Source organism: Xenopus tropicalis, chromosome 3 (assembly GCF_000004195.4).
Source record: "Xenopus tropicalis strain Nigerian chromosome 3, UCB_Xtro_10.0, whole genome shotgun sequence".
Classification (NCBI taxonomy): domain Eukaryota; kingdom Metazoa; phylum Chordata; class Amphibia; order Anura; family Pipidae; genus Xenopus; species Xenopus tropicalis.
In genome coordinates this window covers 150945760-150969377 of record NC_030679.2, presented here as the reverse complement: position 1 = coordinate 150969377, position 23618 = coordinate 150945760, and the positions used below count along the sequence as shown (strand labels likewise).

The following is a 23618-nucleotide window of genomic DNA, read 5'->3' as shown; positions in this document are numbered from 1 at the left end:
AGGAAACGCCCAACTCCCTGCAAGCTGACAGAATTAAAGGGGAAGTTAAACATGAGCCCAGTGAATAGGGTTGGGGGGGTAAATACACTTTTTACCATGGCCGAGGGTACGAATAACGGAAATTTCACTTTCCCGCTCTCTCCGCGCTACTGGGGGACGATGGAGAAGTGCAGGGAGCTGCAGTCCCACAACATCCATGCAGCCGCGGTTAGGAATGAAAGAGCCCTATATGTGTGTGTATGGCAGAGACACGTTTGGATTTTGGAGTATTTTTTATTGAAACCTTTAAAAAAAAGCGCAGCTAATGCTCGTTCTAATGATACTCGTTAGCTGGCGGAGCCAATAATTTAAAGCACTTTGTACAGGAGATAATAAATCCCTTAAATTCAGCAATAAAATAGCGCAGCTCATTAATGTCCCCCCCCCCAAAGAGAAACCCTAATTACCTAGTGAAACCCCTCCCTATCCCCCCGATTCTCCCTCAAGCTCCGCCTACTACATCTCATTCACTTTGTAGCAAAATATCAGGATCTCTGGGCCGTTGGTTCCATGTGCAAAAGGCAAGGTCTGGGTGTAGTTAAGGCAGGTAATAGGGGCCATTGCTCAGTTCTGGTTAGAGGGGGAAAGTCCATTGTGGGACGGTGGGGGTAGAAGAGTTAGGGACAAAGGGACAACATGATGGTTCTGTCGGACCTGTGGCCCTCGCATCCCACAAGTGTTATGGGCTCCTCTTCCCCACTGAGCAGGACCAAGGCTTGATCTGACGGATTATAGTGAATGGCGCCATCCTGCTCCTTGTGGGCCAGGCACAGCCATCCAATCAGAGAGCAGTACAGTACCTCACTGACGGGCAGTAACCTGCAGCCTAGGGGAGAAGAGTCCGGGGGTGGTAGGGTCAAGGGTCCACGAAGGAGACCATGATGTAGCGGGTTCCTCTGGTGGTGGGAAGACCCTCGTGGTAGTGAGTCAGACGGCCCGGGTGCATGAAGGACCAACCTTTGCGGGGGGATTCCACTCTGCAGTTGTAGCGGAGGAAGCGGCAGCCCCCACCCTGAGGGAGAGAAAAGGGGCACCGGGTGAGAGAGGAAGGAACAATTGGGGAGAGGAGGCCGGGGGTGTGCGAAGGGTGTCTCTAAGGTTCTGCCCAACATACAATCAGTGGCACAGGGAGGTGCTGGGTGGGACTGGTAGGAAAGTGGGTAACTGGGGCAGAGAGGTTGGTTGAGGTTTGGGGGACAAACAATAGCCAATGGGAAAGAAGAGGATTAGGGAGACACAGAGAAGGATCATGGGAAAGGCTCAGGACAGGGCAGGACAGGCAGAGCCAATGAGGAGAGAGGCTGATTTGGAAGGAAAAGTGGGGTATAATAGGGAAGTTCTACATGACTGGAAATCATAGGATGAAAGGGGATTAGCAGCGCGGGATTATGAGGGATGGTGGGAAATCATAGGGAGACTGGGGAGTAGCAGCGCGGGATTATGAGGGATGGTGGGAAATCATAGGGAGACTGGGGAGTAGCAGCGCGGGATTATGAGGGATGGTGGGAAATCATAGGGAGACTGGGGAGTAGCAGCGCGGGATTATGAGGGACGGTGGGAAATCATAGGGAGACTGGGGAGTAGCAGCGCGGGATTATGGGGGACGGTGGGAAATCATAGGGAGACTGGGGATTAGCAGCGCGGGATTATGAGGGACGGTGGGAAATCATAGGGAGACTGGGGAGTAGCAGCGCGGGATTATGAGGGACGGTGGGAAATCATAGGGAGACTGGGGAGTAGCAGCGCGGGATTATGAGGGACGGTGGGAAATCATAGGGAGACTGGGGAGTAGCAGCGCGGGATTATGAGGGATGGTGGGAAATCATAGGGAGACTGGGGAGTAGCAGCGCGGGATTATGAGGGATGGTGGGAAATCATAGGATGAAAGGGGATTAGCAGCGCGGGATTATGAGGGATGGTGGGAAATCATAGGGAGACTGGGGAGTAGCAGCGCGGGATTATGAGGGATGGTGGGAAATCATAGGGAGACTGGGGGAGTAGCAGCGCGGGATTATGGGGGACGGTGGGAAATCATAGGGAGACTGGGGAGTAGCAGCGCGGGATTATGGGGGACGGTGGGAAATCATAGGGAGACTGGGGAGTAGCAGCGCGGGATTATGGGGGACGGTGGGAAATTCATAGGGAGACTGGGGAGTAGCAGCGCGGGATTATGAGGGACGGTGGGAAATCATAGGGAGACTGGGGATTAGCAGCGCGGGATTATGGGGGACGGTGGGAAATTCATAGGGAGACTGGGGATTAGCAGCGCGGGATTATGGGGGACGGTGGGAAATTCATAGGGAGACTGGGGAGTAGCAGCGCGGGATTATGGGGGATGGTGGGAAATTCATAGGGAGACTGGGGAGTAGCAGCGCGGGATTATGGGGGATGGTGGGAAATTCATAGGGAGACTGGGGAGTAGCAGCGCGGGATTATGAGGGATGGTGGGAAATTCATAGGGAGACTGGGGAGTAGCAGCGCGGGATTATGAGGGATGGTGGGAAATTCATAGGGAGACTGGGGAGTAGCAGCGCGGGATTATGAGGGATGGTGGGAAATTCATAGGGAGACTGGGGAGTAGCAGCGCGGGATTATGGGGGACGGTGGGAAATTCATAGGGAGACTGGGGATTAGCAGCGCGGGATTATGAGGGATGGTGGGAAATTCATAGGGAGACTGGGGATTAGCAGCGCGGGATTATGGGGGAAACTCTGGATAAGTGGCAGCAGCCTGACCTCGTAGTCGATCCCTTTATTGTTGAGGGCGATGTTGATAGTGAAAGTGGAGGAGTCGTGGTGTGGGCGGAGGGAGGGCTGCTCATCCGGTCTGTAGCGTACGATGAAATTCAGCAGGGCCTTGGCCTGGTCAGGAGAAAGACACCATTACTGCCAGCGCAGGGGGAGGAGGTGGCAGCAGAGGAACCTACCAGTAAGTATAACTCAGACTGAAGGCTGCCAGTGTCCTGGGGGGGGGGATAATGCACCCAGCGCAGGGGGAGGAGGTGGCAGCAGAGGAACCTACCAGTAAGTATAACTCAGACTGAAGGCTGCCAGTGTCTGGGGGGGGGGGGGGGGATAATGCACCCAGCGCAGGGGGAGGAGGTGGCAGCAGAGGAACCTACCAGTAAGTATAACTCAGACTGAAGGCTGCCAGTGTCTGGGGGGGGGGGGGGGATAATGCACCCAGCGCAGGGGGAGGAGGTGGCAGCAGAGGAACCTACCAGTAAGTATAACTCAGACTGAAGGCTGCCAGTGTCCTGGGGGGGGGGATAATGCACCCAGCGCAGGGGGAGGAGGTGGCAGCAGAGGAACCTACCAGTAAGTATAACTCAGACTGAAGGCTGCCAGTGTCCTGGGGGGGAAGGGGGGAAGGGGGGGGGGGGGGATAATGCACCCAGCGCAGGGGGAGGAGGTGGCAGCAGAGGAACCTACCAGTAAGTATAACTCAGACTGAAGGCTGCCAGTGTCTGGGGGGGGGGGGGGGGATAATGCACCCAGCGCAGGGGGAGGAGGTGGCAGCAGAGGAACCTACCAGTAAGTATAACTCAGACTGAAGGCTGCCAGTGTCTGGGGGGGGGGGGGGGATAATGCACCCAGCGCAGGGGGAGGAGGTGGCAGCAGAGGAACCTACCAGTAAGTATAACTCAGACTGAAGGCTGCCAGTGTCTGGGGGGGGGGGATAATGCACCCAGCGCAGGGGGAGGAGGTGGCAGCAGAGGAACCTACCAGTAAGTATAACTCAGACTGAAGGCTGCCAGTGTCCTGGGGGGGAAGGGGGGAAGGGGGGGGGGGATAATGCACCCAGCGCAGGGGGAGGAGGTGGCAGCAGAGGAACCTACCAGTAAGTATAACTCAGACTGAAGGCTGCCAGTGTCCTGGGGGGGGGGATAATGCACCCAGCGCAGGGGGAGGAGGTGGCAGCAGAGGAACCTACCAGTAAGTATAACTCAGACTGAAGGCTGCCAGTGTCCTGGGGGGGAAGGGGGGAAGGGGGGGGGGATAATGCACCCAGCGCAGGGGGAGGAGGTGGCAGCAGAGGAACCTACCAGTAAGTATAACTCAGACTGAAGGCTGCCAGTGTCCTGGGGGGGGGGATAATGCACCCAGCGCAGGGGAGGAGGTGGCAGCAGAGGAACCTACCAGTAAGTATAACTCAGACTGAAGGCTGCCAGTGTCCTGGGGGGGAAGGGGGGAAGGGGGGGGGGGATAATGCACCCAGCGCAGGGGGAGGAGGTGGCAGCAGAGGAACCTACCAGTAAGTATAACTCAGACTGAAGGCTGCCAGTGTCTGGGGGGGGGGGGGGGATAATGCACCCAGCGCAGGGGGAGGAGGTGGCAGCAGAGGAACCTACCAGTAAGTATAACTCAGACTGAAAGCTGCCAGTGTCTGGGGGGGGGGGATAATGCACCCAGCGCAGGGGGAGGAGGTGGCAGCAGAGGAACCTACCAGTAAGTATAACTCAGACTGAAGGCTGCCAGTGTCTGGGGGGGGGGGGATAATGCACCCAGCGCAGGGGGAGGAGGTGGCAGCAGAGGAACCTACCAGTAAGTATAACTCAGACTGAAGGCTGCCAGTGTCTGGGGGGGGGTGGGAATCATGCACCTAAAGTGGAACTCTGGGAAATGATTTAATGGGAAGATATCACAAGAATAAATGATGATAAAATCTATTTTCTATAGACTGGGAAATGTAGTTCAGCTATACTGGCTGCTCCTGTACTGGGGGACTCTGGGAATGACCCTGTCCCAGTGTAACGGGGTTATTATCACACGGCACCATGGTGGCATTACAGTCGGCTGACTGGAGATTTATGTACAAACAGGCTCCAGTGATCCCATTGTGTGGCTAGTGCCTTGGCCATTAAATCACTAGCCTGGGGGGCTTGTAGGCCTTACCTTTGTGTAATAGCCGGGGAAGAGCTTCTCTGTGACAGGCGCAATGTATTCCTGCAAGAACTTCAGCCACTCCTCCTGGTACCCAACCTGCGTCATGTGAATATCCACGGTGGGCACATTCTCGTAGCCGCCCGCTAGCCGCTGGTCCTGGGGAGAGCCATAACTGTCAGTGCAAGGCTATACGGTCACATGACTCATGTTTGGAGGGGTTACTAACAGAACAAGGGGTAGAAACACCGGGCAGACAAGCTATGGACCAGAGCAGTTAGGGGCCCACAAGGGGAAGAGACCTGTTCATGGCAGTCTAAGAGACGGCACATCAGACTGTATCCTGCTTGTTCGGCTAGGAGCGGCCATTGCAGTCTGACAGTAGCTCTGGTAAATCCCACTTACCGTATTTTTGCCGCCAGACCACTGGCCAAAATTCTCCATCTCTTCCACAAACTCGTCACACATCACTTCCTTAAAGACTGGGAACCAGTAGACATCTGGGCAAGGCTGGAGAAGACACACAGGTGTCACTTGGCAAAGAGCATGAAATCCCTTAACTCTATAGCTGGCAACTAGGGGCTCCACTGCCAGCCAATAGGCCCCTATAGATTGCATGCAATCCCGTCTTACACCAAAATATTCAACTTTTGCTTTTTATCCGCCAGGAGATTTACCACCATGTAACAAAAATACATCAGCTGCACCCACCCATCCTGTGACAGCCGCAGCAAACTCTGCTGGGGAGTCTCATATGCACCAATCATTTGCAGGGTTATTGGCATAGGCCGAGGGGGAGGCCAGTTAAAGCAATATTCTGCATTGTGTTTTAATACAATGTACCCCAGAACAGTGCAGAGCCAATTGCCCCCCTATGTGGCAGAATAAATACAGACCTTTTTCCATGGCTATTGGCCAGGGATATGGGGTGCCATGCTTCATACCCACCTACGGGCACCAGATGACTGTCACTTACCTGCTCAAAATAATCTTCCTCAAAAATCTTGGTATAGTTTTCGTGAATGTATTTTTCCCTCCAGTCCTGGAAAGCAAGGAGACCATTATTTGCCCCCAGTTGTTCAGGAGAAGGTGAAGGAAAGCTGCACTGACTGGGGTGTTACTATGCCAGGCCCCCCACCCCCCAATTACTATGGGGGGGGCTAGCTTTTCTGGAAAATAAAAATAAATGTAGATCAGCACCACGTACCACCGGGTTCTCAAAGATCTGCCACAGGTCGTTGTGCAGACGGGATGTGTTGTACTTGGAGGTGGAAATCAAGCGGCCAAACTCGTCCCTGTTACTGAGGTGCAGGAAGACGCTCTGCAATGGAAGCGGAGCACAGGGTCAGAGCCAGGGTTACCAGTACAGAAAGATGATTTGGGGGGCCACCCAGTCACTTTTACATATCCCAGAAGCCTACTGGCCTGTGTATGTGGCCAAACCATTACCTCCCTGGCTGCTATCTATTCTGGGTTCCGCTACATATTGATTGGGAAGGCTGAAAGATCCATATAGTGTGGGCTGGGGGGTTGTGGATTTCCTTATGAGTCTCCACAGGTCTCTGTATGTTTAGTAGACCCGGGCCCAAATGATCAGAGTTCTATGGCCCACCACGTGGCTGTATTGGGCTAGGTGTGGCCTAAACATCTGCTGTGTTGGTCGGCCCTCCGGCTCGTGGCTCAGAAACATAAGGCTCCCAGCTACGGAGGAGCCAAATGCGCATTAAGGGAGGGATACAAGACAGCGAGTGTTACCTTGTCCCGAATGCTCTTACAGAAAGCCATGTCTGAGTCCATTTGTGGCAATGTGAAGATATTCTTGTTTGATAGTTCATTCCGCAATGTCTCCCCCTTAATGAGGTAAACATGGGCAATGTATGGTACGTTCCAGACTCCCCTGAAATAAAGCAATAATCACAGGACTAGTTAGAAGGGAAAACAATTGTAACCGTCTCTCCTCTTACAGGGTCACTCAGCAACTCAGACTGCCCCTCCCCCTGCGACAGAAGGCGCCGAGTCTGCCCCTCCCCTTGCAGGGTGACACAGTGACACAGACAGAAGGTGCTATGAGTCGGCCCTTCCCCCTGCAGGGTGACAGTGACACAGACAGAAGGTGCTATGAGTCGGCCCCTCCCCCTGCAGGGTGACAGTGGCACAGACAGAAGGTGCTATGAGTCGGCCCTTCCCCCTGCAGGGTGACAGTGACACAGACAGAAGGTGCTATGAGTCGGCCCTTCCCCCTGCAGGGTGACAGTGACACAGACAGAAGGTGCTATGAGTCGGCCCCTCCCCCTGCAGGGTGACAGTGGCACAGACAGAAGGTGCTATGAGTTGGCCCTTCCCCCTGCAGGGTGACAGTGACACAGACAGAAGGCGCTATGAGCCTGCCCCTCCCCCTGTAGGGTGACACAGACAGAAGGAGCTGCAGGGTGACTGATGGAAGAAGCTGGGGGTTGTACTTACGCCCTCTTCCCTTGGACAATATCCACATAGTCTTCAGATCGGGCGTAATAGCCTTCAGGGCTCAGGGCCCCCCAGAAGTTGGACCAGAGTTTGCCGCTGCGGGAGACCATGGGTGCAATCACCTTCCTGTTAAAAAGCAAATTATATGAGACAAATGGAGATTCCACTGAACTTAACCCCCGGCTCGGCAACACCCCTGAATTTAACCCCCGGCTCGGCAACACCCCTGAACTTAACCCCCGGCTCGCCAGCAACACCCCTGAATTTAACCCCCGGCTCGGCAACACCCCTGAACTTAACCCCCGGCTCGGCAACACCCCTGAACTTAGGGCAGCCAGAGACAAGAGATAAAATACCAGCCTATACACAGTCTGCCCCCTCCCATTCGCTCACTTATTCTCTTGGATCAGGATATACAACGTGTCAGGATTGGTTAAAACCACATCGGCATCCACACTGAAGTAGTAATCGCAGGTCTCATCCTGACGGCACAGGTCCCTGTGTGGAGAAAAAAAATAAATACAGAAATATTGATCATTTACTGAAATAAAAGGGAAATACATTTCTGGGACTGGGTTTATTTGATAAAACTGGGGCTCTGCCTACAATTTCTAAACCATAGCGAAAACCATTCACCCGTGAACTTCTCCTGAATGGCTTTAGTTTGGGGACCACTGGGCTCCAGAAAGCTGATCAGATTCACAGACATGAGCCGATGGTTCTTGTGCAGACAAAGGAAAAGAGTGCAAACAACTGCCCAAGTGCAATGCAGGCTGGGTAATCTCTGCGTAAATCAGAGTGTGTCCATCTAATACTCACATGCCCATGTCTCTGGCCTCCCCCTGGCTCAGCGCTTCCTCTGGGCCCACGATTTTAATGCTTGTAAAACTGTCCTTGTTATTCTCCCAGAAAGCCTGGATATGTTTTTCATGAAAAACCTCCTATCAAAAAAAAAAAAAAAAAAAAAAATAGAATAGATTACAGCTAACGGCGACAGGCAATTGGCCAATCCACCACAGCAAAAATAGTGCCTGCTCAGTAGGGAGATAGGGAATTGGCAGCACATATTAATAGGAGGTGACCGAGACTCAAAGTCAGTGTGTGCCAGTACTGGGCTACGGGTTTCAGCCTACGGGTTCCGGGCTACGGGTTCCGGGCTACTCACACTATTGTGGATGTAGAGTGACAGGCGGTTGCGGGGATAATCCAACTGCACCAGTCGTTCCAGGAACTGCGGCAGGAAGGGAGTCGGCTGCTCAATAAAGACACCGAGCAAGACCTGCGGCAATGCATCATCCTGTTGGAGAGAAGGAGGGCAGGGGGGTAAGTGGGGGGCTTTGATACATCCCATGTGTATAATACATACAACCTACAAAGAAGTACAGTCCCAACAAAAAATCTTCCGCATCACTAAATGGCGGGCATAGGCACCATTGGATCGTCAATGAGATGATGCGGCCCCCGAGCCGATGGGAAGAATCAAACCTGCCTGATAGAGATTTGGTCAATTTCAGGCCATGTCAGCAGCTGGAATCAGCCATGTATAGGCACCTTTAGTGGGAACAGTCTGTGCCTACAGGCAACCCAAAGAACAAGAACAGCTTAGGCTCCCCCCGACCCAAGCAAGATGGACAGTACCGGTCCCTCACCTCCAACATAGACAGGTCCAGGAGGTCATCATCACACACTTCACACCCGCCCTCATGTGTCCAGGAATTGGGGACATAATTTCCAAGATAGTTCAGCTGTAACTGTACGACAAAAAGAAAAAAATTATAAGTTTTCTCTAATGTCCAATAACAATGTTGTATACGGGCCATACAGAATGTGAGCGGTATATACGGGCCATACAGAATGTGAGCGGTATATACAGGCCATACAGAATGTGAGCGGTATATATGGGCCATACAGAATGTGAGCGGTATATACAGGCCATACAGAATGTGAGCGGTATATATGGGCCATACAGAATGTGAGCGGTATATACAGGCCATACAGAATGTGAGCGGTATATATGGGCCATACAGAATGTGAGCGGTATATATGGGCCATACAGAATGTGAGCGGTATATACGGGCCATACAGAATGTGAGCGGTATATATGGGCCATACAGAATGTGCACGGTATATATGGGCCATACAGAACGTGAGCGGTATATACAGGCCATACAGAATGTGAGCGGTATATATGGGCCATACAGAATGTGAGCGGTATATACGGGCCATACAGAATGTGAGCGGTATATACAGGCCATACAGAACGTGAGCGGTATATATGGGCCATACAGAATGTGCAGAATGTGCACAATTTGCACGGTATATACGGGCCATACAGAATGTGGGTGGCATATACGGACCGTACAGAATATATATGGTATATACAACTTTACAGAATGTATGATTGGCCCAGGCCCCTGGAAGCTAATTTCACTGAGCAGCATGAAAACAAAGATGAACTGCCTTCCTCTCTGTATCTGCCTGACCTACTGTTGTGTTTCTCCCTTTATTCAATCTGATCTTACTGCTTCTCTGCAGCTACAATTTAACTTCATAAACCTCCTTCACCCTTACAGTCTAACTACATATACACTAACTCCCCTCATCTACTAAGTTAACTCTGCGCCTACTCCCTGTATGAGGGTACTATCTGATCCCACACATTTCTGTAGCCAAGGGGATGTACAGAAAGGCAAAGGAAGAAGGATAATGATATAAGAAAGCCAGACGTAGACATAAATAAACAATAACTACCTTTGTGGGCCCATTGCCGTGTATCACAACTGGAATAGTGTCGTATGCCACATTCCGAGCTCGCACTTTGTTCCTCTCAAACTTCAGGACAACTTCATCTGTAAGAAAGTCAGCAGCTTTAGTAAAATCAGGTCAGTGACTGCCTCTCAGGAATGAGGGGGCAACATACAGAGCAGGGCAGGCTCGTGGGCTTACCGATAGCGCCATTCAGGTTCTGGAAGATTTTTGACTTGTGATCAAGAGCGATATCAAACTTCTCCTGAGGTGAAAAAGAGAAAAGCTCATGAGGCAGAGAAGCACAGACAGACGGCCAGGGGGGCAAATATGAAGAAGGAAGATGCAAGAGTGCTGGGGAGAGACGGGGTGGGCCAAGCCAGCCTTAGGCAACCTGGTCGGTCAGTGGGGGGGGGGGGGGGGGGGGGGGAGGTGGGGAAAGGGAGGGAGGAGAATGGCAAATAGAGAGGGAAAGGGGATATGGGGAATATACAATAGACAGCATAATGAGAGTGTGTGAGAAATACTCACACACTCACAGGAGGGAGGAGAATGGCAAATAGAGAGGGAAAGGGGATATGGGGTAGGGGTAGGGGGAATATACAACAGACAGCATAATGAGAGTGTAATAGGGAAGGGGAGTACGAATGGATTCTTCCCACTTACTCTAAGGGACTCATCCAAGTAAACTTTGGTGTAAAACAGCTGATCATCATCATCATCTTTGTACTTCCAGAGCTGAACCATCCGGTAGAGCTGGGGGGCAAATCCGATAAACCCTGCAGGGACAGAGACAAATGCATGTCAAACTGGGCCTCTATAGCAAGACTGGGGGTCAGAAGAGCAGAAAAACATTTTAAAAAAGTGATAAGTACAGGAGAAAACAGCAAAATGAAATCAAAGTCACTGAAAGAGGGAATGGGGAGTGAATGGAGAGGCGGCAAGAGCAAAAAGGAATGTGGCATATCAATGGAGTAGGGGAGGAAGGAGGTAAAATATATGGAGAGGGGGATGTCAAAAAGAGAAAGAAGGGAGAGGGAATAATAGTGACAGGAAAGGGGGAGTAAGGAGAGAGAAAAGAGACAGACAGAGAGGGGAATATAAATGTAGGCAGAAAGAGAGATAGGAGAGCGCAGGGAAGAGAGAAAGGGGATACCTGGGAGAGGCAGGGAAGAGAGAAAGGGGATACCTGGGAGAGGCAGGAAGAGAGAAGGGATACCTGGGAGAGGCAGGGAAGGAGGGAGAAAGGGGTAGGATACCTGGGAGAGGCAGGGAAGAGAGAAAGGGGTAGGATACCTGGGAGAGGCAGGGAAGAGAGAAAGGGGTAGGATACCTGGGAGAGGCAGGGAAGAGAGAAAGGGGTAGGATACCTGGGAGAGGCAGGGAAGAGAGAAAGGGGTAGGATACCTGGGAGAGGCAGGGAAGAGAGAAAGGGGTAGGATACCTGGGAGAGGCAGGGAAGAGAGAAAGGGGTAGGATACCTGGGAGAGGCAGGGAAGAGAGAAAGGGGTAGGATACCTGGGAGAGGCAGGGAAGAGGTTGGGGGATACCTGGGAGAGGCAGGGAAGAGAGAAAGGGGTAGGATACCTGGGAGAGGCAGGGAAGAGGTTGGGGGATACCTGGGAGAGGCAGGGAAGAGAGAAAGGGGTAGGATACCTGGGAGAGGCAGGGAAGAGGTTGGGGGATACCTGGGAGAGGCAGGGAAGAGAGAAAGGGGTAGGATACCTGGGAGAGGCAGGGAAGAGAGAAAGGGGTAGGATACCTGGGAGAGGCAGGGAAGAGAGAAAGGGGTAGGATACCTGGGAGAGGCAGGGAAGAGGTTGGGGGAGAAGAGAATAAAATGATAAAGCTGAAAGGCTGGAAGAGAAAGGAGCTATCAGGAGGTTGGCAGATGGAGAGTAAGATAAATGGGGACATAGGGGTTGCACGAGAGCCGACAAACCAACCAATAGGGACCGATACACAGAGAGACACGGGCGCTGCCCAAGTACCTCCAGAGTTGAGGAAACGCTTCCCATTGCTGATGGGGGGGTAACTTTCTGCCAGCGACCATTCCGGCCAACAAAACCCCTCCGCGGAGAAGACCACCTTGTGCTCGAACTGATGGAACTTCCACAGCAGCTCAGTAGGGGTCCCAGCTATTACAACATCGTAACTAAAGGGGGCGCCAGAAGGCCAAGGAAGAGGGAATGAGAAAGATGCAGATCTAAATGAGCTAAACATACATGTTCATGTTTATCCTTCCACAGGTACAATCTCTGTGCTTCTATTCTAACTCCCACCAAGATGCAGTGTGTACCCTCCCTAGTGTGCCCCCTCTCTTCTGCTTTCCTCCCTAGGGACCTTAGATTGTAAGCTCACTGTGGCAGGGGCTGATGGGAATGTGATAGGGACCTTAGATTGTAAGCTCACTGGGGCAGGGACTGATGGGAATGGGATAGGGACCTTAGATTGTAAGCTCACTGGGGCAGGGACTGATGGGAATGGGATAGGGACCTTAGATTGTAAGCTCACTGGGGCAGGGACTGATGGGAATGGGACAGGGACCTTAGATTGTAAGCTCACTGGGGCAGGGGCTGATGGGAATGGGACAGGGACCTTAGATTGTAAGCTCACTGGGGCAGGGACTGATGGGAATGTGACAGGGACCTTAGATTGTAAGCTCACTGGGGCAGGGACTGATGGGAATGGGATAGGGACCTTAGATTGTAAGCTCACTGGGGCAGGGACTGATGGGAATGGGATAGGGACCTTAGATTGTAAGCTCACTGGGGCAGGGACTGATGGGAATGGGATAGGGACCTTAGATTGTAAGCTCACTGGGGCAGGGACTGATGGGAATGGGATAGGGACCTTAGATTGTAAGCTCACTGGGGCAGGGGCTGATGGGAATGGGATAGGGACCTTAGATTGTAAACTCACTGGGGCAGGGGCTGATGGGAATGGGATAGGGACCTTAGATTGTAAGCTCACTGGGGCAGGGGCTGATGGGAATGGGATAGGGACCTTAGATTGTAAACTCACTGGGGCAGGGACTGATGGGAATGGGATAGGGACCTTAGATTGTAAGCTCACTGGGGCAGGGACTGATGGGAATGGGATACGGACCTTAGATTGTAAGCTCACTGGGGCAGGGACTGATGGGAATGGGATAGGGACCTTAGATTGTAAGCTCACTGGGGCAGGGACTGATGGGAATGTGATAGGGACCTTAGATTGTAAGCTCACTGGGGCAGGGACTGATGGGAATGATGAATAGCCCCCACATACAAGTATATATCATTATTACTCACCTGTCGACAAACATGATTACCAGGTCGTCCTGTTCACTGTGCTTTTCTAGTTCTTCTTTCAGCCATCGCACCTTCTGCCCTCCCCCCACTGTGCGGGCAACGTCGCCTCCCTTCCACTCGTGCCCCAGACCCAGGGTCTATAGGGGGGCAGGTAAGAGCCAGGCAGGGGGGCACGCAAGCAGGGAGACAGGAGAGAGATTGAGAGTCATTTCTATTGCCCCATGTAAAGAGATAATGCAGCACAGGGGAGCCGGAGTGGGGAGGCACACAGGGGAGCCGGAGTGGGGAGGCACACAGGGGAGCCGGAGTGGGGAGGCACACAGGGGAGCCGGAGTGGGGAGGCACACAGGGGAGCCGGAGTGGGGAGGCACACAGGGGAGCCGGAGAGGGGAGGCACACAGGGGAGCCGGAGTGGGGAGGCACACAGGGGAGCCGGAGTGGGGAGGCACACAGGGGAGCCGGAGTGGGGAGGCACACAGGGGAGCCGGAGTGGGGAGGCACACAGGGGAGCCGGAGTGGGGAGGCACACAGGGGAGCCGGAGTGGGGAGGCACACAGGGGAGCCGGAGAGGGGCCGGCACACAGGGAAGCCGGAGTGGGAGGCACACAGGGGAGCCGGAGTGGGGAGGCACACAGGGGAGCCGGAGAGGGGCGGCACACAGGGGAGCCGGAGAGGGGCGGCACACAGGGGAGCCGGAGTGGGGAGGCACACAGGGGAGCCGGAGAGGGGCGGCACACAGGGGAGCCGGAGAGGGGCGGCACACAGGGGAGCCGGAGAGGGGCGGCACACAGGGGAGCCGGAGAGGGGCGGCACACAGGGGAGCCGGAGAGGGGCGGCACACAGGGCAGCAGAGGGTTGTTACTCACCCGTACGGTGTAGTTGAAGTGCCGCGCGGTGCGTAGGAAGCGCTCATACCCTTCTGTAGTGTCTGTGGCCACTGTGACTACCAGCAGTTTGTCTGTAGGATACACAGCATGTACATTGCCTGTTATCTGCCTCTCATACATGGACTGTACAACCCCCCCCAATGTACTTCCATGCAAGCAGTATGGCAGCACCTACAGTAATGGGGGCATGCCATGGGGGGCACAGGCACCATGGGACCTTGTACAGAGTCACATACACACATATATATATATATATATATATATATATATATATATATATATATATATATATATATATATATATATACACACACACACACACACACACACGTACATGTACACAGATATATAGACACATATATACATATACACACGTACGCACAGACTGCATTGGGAATTACAGCCAATCAGTGAGATGATTCAGAAATCCATTCATTAATAAAAAAAAAGTTCAGCAGTTTTATTTCCATAGATTCTGCCAAAAGCAAAAACCAGCCTCACGTTGGGCCAATGACACCGGGTTTGGGGGGGGGGGGGGGGGGGTTATATGGAAACTCTGTGACATTCCCTGTAACATGAATTAAGGAAGGAAAAATTGAATCAAACATAAATAGTGCCCTAAAGCTTCCTTACTTGGGTCCCAAAACTCCCTATAACTTATATGGGGGTGAGTCTCACACACAGGGTGCCTATAAGTTATAGGGTCAGTGACCCCTCCCTCTGATGGGATAAGGGGGTGAGTCTCACACACAGGGTGCCTATAAGTTATAGGGTCAGTGACCCCTCCCTCTGATGGGATAAGGGGGTGAGTCTCACACACAGGGTGCCTATAAGTTATAGGGTCAGTGACCCCTCCCTCTGATGGGATAAGGGGGTGAGTCTCACCACACAGGGTGCCTATAAGTTATAGGGTCAGTGACCCCTCCCTCTGATGGGATAAGGGGGTGAGTCTCACACACAGGGTGCCTATAAGTTATAGGGTCAGTGACCCCTCCCTCTGATGGGATAAGGGGGTGAGTCTCACACACAGGGTGCCTATAAGTTATAGGGTCAGTGACCCCTCCCTCTGATGGGATAAGGGGGTGAGTCTCACACACAGGGTGCCTATAAGTTATAGGGTCAGTGACCCCTCCCTCTGATGGGATAAGGGGGTGAGTCTCACACACAGGGTGCCTATAAGTTATAGGGTCAGTGACCCCTCCCTCTGATGGGATAAGGGGGTGAGTCTCACACACAGGGTGCCTATAAGTTATAGGGTCAGTGACCCCTCCCTCTGATGGGATAAGGGGTGAGTCTCACACACAGGGTGCCTATAAGTTATAGGGTCAGTGACCCCCTCCTCTGATGGGATAAGGGGGTGAGTCTCACACACAGGGTGCCTATAAGTTATAGGGTCAGTGACCCCTCCCTCTGATGGGATAAGGGGGTGAGTCTCACACACAGGGTGCCTATAAGTTATAGGGTCAGTGACCCCTCCCTCTGATTGGGATAAGGGGGTGAGTCTCACACACAGGGTGCCTATAAGTTATAGGGTCAGTGACCCCTCCCTCTGATGGGATAAGGGGGTGAGTCTCACACACAGGGTGCCTATAAGTTATAGGGTCAGTGACCCCTCCCTCTGATGGGATAAGGGGGTGAGTCTCACACACAGGGTGCCTATAAGTTATAGGGTCAGTGACCCCTCCCTCTGATGGGATAAGGGGGTGAGTCTCACACACAGGGTGCCTATAAGTTATAGGGTCAGTGACCCCTCCCTCTGATGGGATAAGGGGGTGAGTGACCCCGGCTGTCTCTCAGAGCCCCCGGGAGAGTGCTGCTCAGCGTGGGGTTGTAGCTCTGGGCTACAGGTAGAGAGGGGGCCCATTAGCCTCCCAGGAATTAATGATACTAAACGTGGCATTTAAGGCCGGACAAAGAAGTCCATTTATTTCCTGCAGGGAGAGCTTGGAGGGATCTGGTATCCAGTTTCCAGTAGAGGGGGAGGGGGGGGTCTAGCTCTGGGCAAGGGGGGGGGGATGAGAGCGGCGGGGCTGGGGAGAGGAATGGAAGTCAGGAATTGAGGGGAGATATTGGGGGGAAAGAGAGGGAAGGGGGGGCAGGGGGGAGTGGGGAGAAGTTGGAAGCTGAGAATATGGGACAAACCATGAGGGGAAGGGGGGGGTCTAGCTCTGGGCAAGGGGGGGGATGAGAGCGGCGGGGCTGGGGGAGAGAAATGGAAGTCAGGAATGAGGGGAGATATTGGGGGGAAAGAGAGGGAAGGGGGGAGTGGGGAGAAGTTGGAAGCTGAGAATATGGGACAAACCATGTGGGGAAGGGGGGGGGGGTCTAGCTCTGGGCAAGGGGGGGGGGAAGAGAGCGGCGGGGCTGGGGGAGAGGAATGGAAGTCAGGAATTGAGGGGAGATATTGGGGGGAAAGAGAGGGAAGGGGGGGCAGGGGGGAGTGGGGAGAAGTTGGAAGCTGAGAATATGGGACAAACCATGAGGGGAAGGGGGGGGGGCAGACAGAGGAGGAGGAGTTACAGGGAACTGGACTGATGGATTAAACAGCTGCACGGGGAGTGGGGGAATGTTTCCCATGGATAATGCAGAGCTGCCTGCCCCCCTGGATAGGGGACCCCCCCAAACCCCACATACTCCCAGAGGGGGGCACTGGGCACCCTGACACCCCAGCCCAACACAGCAGCACTACCAAGGGAAATGCAACAAAAGCAGATATGATTGGAGCAGAGTATCGGGTCAGGCGATTGGCTGGGCTCATGGTAGGGGCAGTAACCCCATTATAATCCCTGGCCCCGCCCAGTGACCCGGCATACGGCAGCTGTGTGTACTGTGGGTTGTGACTGCCCAACTATAAACCTCAGCAAATATTTGTCACATCATGTCACCAACTTGTCACCTCCCTGTAGCATTCTGCCCCCTGGGGCTTTTCCATGGGGCATCTTGCAGCCATACCCTAACCCTACTGCCCAGATACCCCAATCCTACTGCCCAGATACCCTAACCCTACTGCCCATATACCCTAACCCTACTGCCCAGATACCCCAATCCTACTGCCCAGATACCCCAATCCTACTGCCCAGATACCCCTGTACATATACCCTAACCCTACTGCCCAGATACCCCAATCCTACTGCCCATATACCCTAACCCTACTGCCCAGATACCCCAATCCTACTGCCCAGATACCCCAATCCTACTGCCCAGATACCCCTGTACATATACCCTAACCCTACTGCCCAGATACCCCAATCCTACTGCCCATATACCCTAACCCTACTGCCCAGATACCCCAATCCTACTGCCCAGATACCCCTGTACATATACCCTAACCCTACTGCCCAGATACCCCTGTACATATACCCTAACCCTACTGCCCAGATACCCCTGTACATATACCCTAACCCTACTGCCCAGATACCCCTGTACATATACCCTAACCCTACTGCCCAGATACCCCAATCCTACTGCCCATATACCCTAACCCTACTGCCCAGATACCCCTGTACATATACCCTAACCCTACTGCCCAGATACCCCAATCCCACTGCCCATATACCCTAACCCTACTGCCCAAATACCCCTGTACATATACCTTAACCCTACTGCCCAGATACCCCAATCCCACTGCCCATATACCCTAACCCTACTGCCCATATACCCCTGTACATATACCTTAACCCTACTGCCCAGATACCCCAATCCTACTGCCCATATACCCTAACCCTACTGCCCAGATACCCCTGTACATATACCTTAACCCTACTGCCCAGATACCCCAATCCTACTGCCCAGATACCCCTGTACATATACCCTAACCCTACTGCCCAGATACCCCAATCCTACTGCCCATATACCCTAACCCTACTGCCCAGATACCCCTGTACATATACCCTAACCCTACTGCCCAGATACCCCAATCCTACTGCCCATATACCCTAACCCTACTGCCCAGATACCCCTGTACATATACCCTAACCCTACTGCCCAGATACCCCAATCCTACTGCCCAGATACCCTAACCCTACTGCCCAGATACCCCAATCCCACTGCCCAGATACCCCAATCCCACTGCCCAGATACCCCTGTACATATACCTTAACCCTACTGCCCAGATACCCCAATCCTACTGCCCAAATACCCCTGTACATATACCTTAACCCTACTGCCCAGATACCCCAATCCTACTGCCCAGATACCCTAACCCTACTGCCCAGATACCCCAATCCCACTGCCCAGATACCCCAATCCCACTGCCCAGATACCCCAATCCCACTGCCCAGATACCCCTGTACATATACCTTAACCCTACTGCCCAGATACCCCAATCCTACTGCCCAAATACCCCTGTACATATACCTTAACCCTACTGCCCAGATACCCCTGTACATATACCTTAACCCTACTGCCCAGATACCCCAATCCCACTGCCCATATACCCTAACCCTACTGCCCATATACCCCTGTACATATACCTTAACCCTACTGCCCAGATACCCCTGTACATATACCTTAACCCTACTGCCCAGATACCCCAATCCCACTGCCCATATACCCTAACCCTACTGCCCAAATACCCCTGTACATATACCTTAACCCTACTGCCCAGATACCCCAATCCCACTGCCCATATACCCTAACCCTACTGCCCAGATACCCCAATCCTACTGCCCATATACCCTAACCCTACTGCCCAGATACCCCTGTACATATACCTTAACCCTACTGCCCAGATACCCCAATCCCACTGCCCATATACCCTAACCCTACTGCCCAGATACCCCAATCCTACTGCCCATATACCCTAACCCTACTGCCCAGATACCCCTGTACATATACCTTAACCCTACTGCCCAGATACCCCAATCCCACTGCCCATATACCCTAACCCTACTGCCCAAATACCCCTGTACATATACCTTAACCCTACTGCCCAGATACCCCAATCCCACTGCCCATATACCCTAACCCTACTGCCCAGATACCCCAATCCTACTGCCCATATACCCTAACCCTACTGCCCAGATACCCCTGTACATATACCTTAACCCTACTGCCCAGATACCCCAATCCTACTGCCCAGATACCCCTGTACATATACCTTAACCCTACTGCCCAGATACCCCAATCCTACTGCCCATATACCCTAACCCTACTGCCCAGATACCCCTGTACATATACCTTAACCCTACTGCCCAGATACCCCAATCCTACTGCCCAGATACCCCTGTACATATACCTTAACCCTACTGCCCAGATACCCCAATCCTACTGCCCATATACCCTAACCCTACTGCCCAGATACCCCTGTACATATACCCTAACCCTACTGCCCAGATACCCCGGCACATATACCCTAACCCTACTACTGTGTGTGTGTGTGGAGCTGCCGTACTGCCCCCCGATTGTATATGGGAAATAAATATTCAATTCAGTCTATTCAGGGTCGGACTGGGCCGGGAAAAAACCTGGTGGGTTCTGTGCCCCCCATATAAAGGCACACGGCTGCAGGCTGAGTTATACAGGGAACTCTGAGTATCACTCATGTATTATAAGGGATAATGTACCCCCTACTGTAAATGATAAGGATATTAGCAGTCACTGAGGGGTTCTGTGCCCCCCATATAAAGTCACAAGGCTGCAGGCTGAGTTATACAGGGAACTCTGAGTATCACTCATGTATTATAAAGGATAATGTACCCCCTACTGTAAATGATAAGGATATTAGCAGTCACTGAGGGGTTTTGTGCCCCCATATAAAGGCACAAGGCTGCAGGCTGAGTTATACAGGGAACTCTGAGTATCACTCATGTATTATAAGGGGTAATGTACCCCCTACTGTAAATGATAAGGATATTAGCAGTCACTGAGGGGTTCTGTGCCCCCCATATAAAGGCACAAGGCTGCAGGCTGAGTTATACAGGGAACTCTGAATATCACTCATGTATTATAAGGGATAATGTACCCCCTACTGTAAATGATAAGGATCCTTTTTGGATGGGGGTTTCAGAGCAGATATTGTGCCACACAGAGGAGTCTCAGTAGAACTGTTCAGCTGTATCAGATCCTTATTGTTATTGGGGGTGCACCCTTGGGCTGTATATTGAGAGGCTGTAATGGGATATGGGGGCCCCTGGCTCTCTCCCCAGTCTGGGGCTGCCCTTAGTCTTCATGTTACTGGGAGAAGGCAGTTGGGCAGAATACAGACACAATGAGCGGATTGTACCCCCTGTAGCCCAGTCTGTGAGTAACTGGCCGTATTAGGGCCAGAAACAGGGCCACAGAGAGCCAAGCAGGTGTGTTTGCCAGTGGCTTGGGGGGGGGGGGGGGGGTGCGGCACCCACTGACTAATGAGAATCTGTTTGGCCTCCTACTGTGGAGCGAATATCCCCCCCCCCCCCCCCCCCCAGATTGTGTGATTCCTGGCCCTATTACAGGCCAGAGGGCAGCAGGGGGAAAGGGGCAGAATGGGAGCAGCAGGGGGAGGAAGGGGCCGAATGGGAGCAGCAGGGGGAGGAAGGGGCCGAATGAGAGCAGCAGGGGGAGGAAGGGGCCGAATGAGAGCAGCAGGGGGAGGAAGGGGCCGAATGAGAGCAGCAGGGGGGAGGAAGGGGCAGAATGGGAGCAGCAGGGGGAGGAAGGGGCAGAATGACAGCAGCAGGGGGAGGAAGGGGCAGAATGGGAGCAGCAGGGGGAGGAAGGGGCAGAATGGGAGCAGCAGGGGGAGGAAGGGGCAGAATGGGAGCAGCAGGGGGAGGAAGGGGCAGAATGGGAGCAGCAGGGGGAGGAAGGGGCAGAATGGGAGCAGCAGGGGGAGGAAGGGGCAGAATGAGAGCAGGGGAAGGAGTGTGAGCAGGGGAAGGAGTGTGAGCAGGGGAAGGAGTGTGAGCAGGGAAAGGAGTGTGAGCAGGGAAAGGAGTGTGAGCAGGGAAAGGAGTGTGAGCAGGGAAAGGAGTGTGAGCAGGGAAAGGAGTGTGAGCAGGGGAAGGAGTGTGAGCAGGGAAGGAGTGTGAGCAGGGGAAGGAGTGTGAGCAGGGGAAGGAGTGTGAGCAGGGGAAGGAGTGTGAGCAGGGGAGAGGTGAGCAGGGGAAGGAGTGTGAGCAGGGGAAGGAGTGTGAGCAGGGGAAGGAGTGTGAGCAGGGGAAGGAGTGTGAGCAGGGGAAGGAGTGTGAGCAGGGGAAGGAGTGTGAGCAGGGGAAGGAGTGTGAGCAGGGGAAGGAGTGTGAGCAGGGGAAGGAGTGTGAGCAGGGGAAGGAGTGTGAGCAGGGGAAGGAGTGTGAGCAGGGGAAGGAGTGTGAGCAGGGGAAGGAGTGTGAGCAGGGGAAGGAGTGTGAGCAGGGGAAGGAGTGTGAGCAGGGGAAGGAGTGTGAGCAGGGGAAGGAGTGTGAGCAGGGGAAGGAGTGTGAGCAGGGGAAGGAGTGTGAGCAGGGAAAGGAGTGTGAGCAGGGAAGGAGTGTGAGCAGGGGAAGGAGTGTGAGCAGGGGAAGGAGTGTGAGCAGGGGAAGGAGTGTGAGCAGGGAAAGGAGTGTGAGCAGGGGAAGGAGTGTGAGCAGGGGAAGGAGTGTGAGCAGGGAACGTGCTGCCCAGAGGGGTGGGAGGGGGAAGGAACGCGCTGGGACATGCACCCCCCGGGGGAAAGACTGGAAACTCCAAATCCTAAGCAATCTGCCCCTGTCACAGTTATGAACTGCTGGTTCTGCCCCCCCAGCACTCTCTCCTGGGCTTCCCTAATAATCATTTCCACCCCCTGTGCCCCCTCCCTGCCCACTTGCCCCCTCTCAGGCCTTTGCTCTGAGCCTTGGAGCCTTGTCTGCTGAAAGGAGACACAAAACCCTCCCACACTGACCCCCCCCAGCCTTACATGTCACCCTCCCACACTGACCCCCCAGCCTTACATGTCACCCTCCCACACTGACCCCCCAGCCTTACATGTCACCCTCCCACACTGACCCCCCAGCCTTACATGTCACCCTCCCACACTGACCCCCCAGCCTTACATGTCACCCTCCCACACTGACCCCCAGCCTTACATGTCACCCTCCCACACTGACCCCCCAGCCTTACATGTCACCCTCCCACACTGACCCCCAGCTTTACATGTCACCCTCCCACACTGACCCCCCAGCCTTACATGTAACCCTCCCACACTGACCCCCAGCCTTACATGTAACCCTCCCACACTGACCCCCCAGCCTTACATGTCACCCTCCCACACTGACCCCCCCCAGCCTTACATGTCACCCTCCCACACTGACCCCCCAGCCTTACATGTAACCCTCCCACACTGACCCCCCAGCCTTACATGTAACCCTCCCACACTGACCCCCCAGCCTTACATGTCACCCTCCCACACTGACCCCCCAGCCTTACATGTAACCCTCCCACACTGACCCCCCAGCCTTACATGTAACCCTCCCACACTGACCCCCCAGCCTTACATGTCACCCTCCCACACTGACCCCCCAGCCTTACATGTAACCCTCCCACACTGACCCCCCAGCCTTACATGTAACCCTCCCACACTGACCCCCCAGCCTTACATGTCACCCTCCCACACTGACCCCCCAGCCTTACATGTAACCCTCCCACACTGACCCCCCCCCCAGCCTTACATGTCACCCTCCCACACTGACCCCCCAGCCTTACATGTAACCCTCCCACACTGACCCCCCAGCCTTACATGTAACCCTCCCACACTGACCCCCCAGCCTTACATGTAACCCTCCCACACTGACCCCCCAGCCTTACATGTCACCCTCCCACACTGACCCCCCAGCCTTACATGTCACCCTCCCACACTGACCCCACAATATACAAGCGGTTCCCCAACAGGACGGAGCAGGCAGTTCCAGCCCCCCCGGGGCCCCCGGAGCAGGGAGCCAGAGCACATTCGGGGCAGTAGAAGTCCCCATGTCCCTCACTCACCGGGCCGTACCGCCTCCTTGCTCACAGCCTGCCCCCCCGCCAGCGCACACAGCAGAAGCAGCAGAAACCCGGCGGCAGCGGAACCGAGCATCCTGCTCTCTTGGGCTCTCACTTCCTCTAACTCGGATTCCAGCACCGGGACAGTCGGAGGATCAACACCCTCCCACGGCGACTAAACTAACCAATTAAAGGCAGAGTCCAAGCGCAAAGCAGCCAATCAGCGCCACCAGCTTCCCGTTACTTTCCCAAAGTCATACAGCTAGGACCAATGACACCCCGCTTACTTCATGTCTCCGCCTACTAGGCACCACCAATCATAATTCGAAGGCTGGAACAGTCAGCCAATTAATGCAGCGCTTGACTGGCAGGCCTCCAATCAGCGAAGC

The 23618-nt window shown here is 53.8% G+C and overlaps 1 protein-coding gene across 1 annotated transcript; it reads right to left on the bottom strand.

Annotated features, from left to right (window-relative positions):
• Window positions 1-253: 253 nt before the first annotated feature.
• plod3 (procollagen-lysine, 2-oxoglutarate 5-dioxygenase 3) lies at window positions 254-23335 on the bottom strand. Its single transcript, NM_001045764.1, is given in 19 exon segments — window positions 254-1051; window positions 2775-2900; window positions 4935-5081; window positions 5328-5432; window positions 5899-5964; window positions 6130-6243; window positions 6678-6819; window positions 7386-7511; window positions 7779-7883; window positions 8205-8326; window positions 8551-8682; window positions 9035-9136; window positions 10137-10234; window positions 10332-10395; window positions 10797-10909; window positions 12122-12285; window positions 13424-13560; window positions 14290-14381; window positions 23233-23335. Coding segments are annotated over 19 exon segments (2202 nt in total). The 5' UTR covers window positions 23324-23335; the 3' UTR covers window positions 254-895.
• Window positions 23336-23618: the final 283 nt, after the last annotated feature.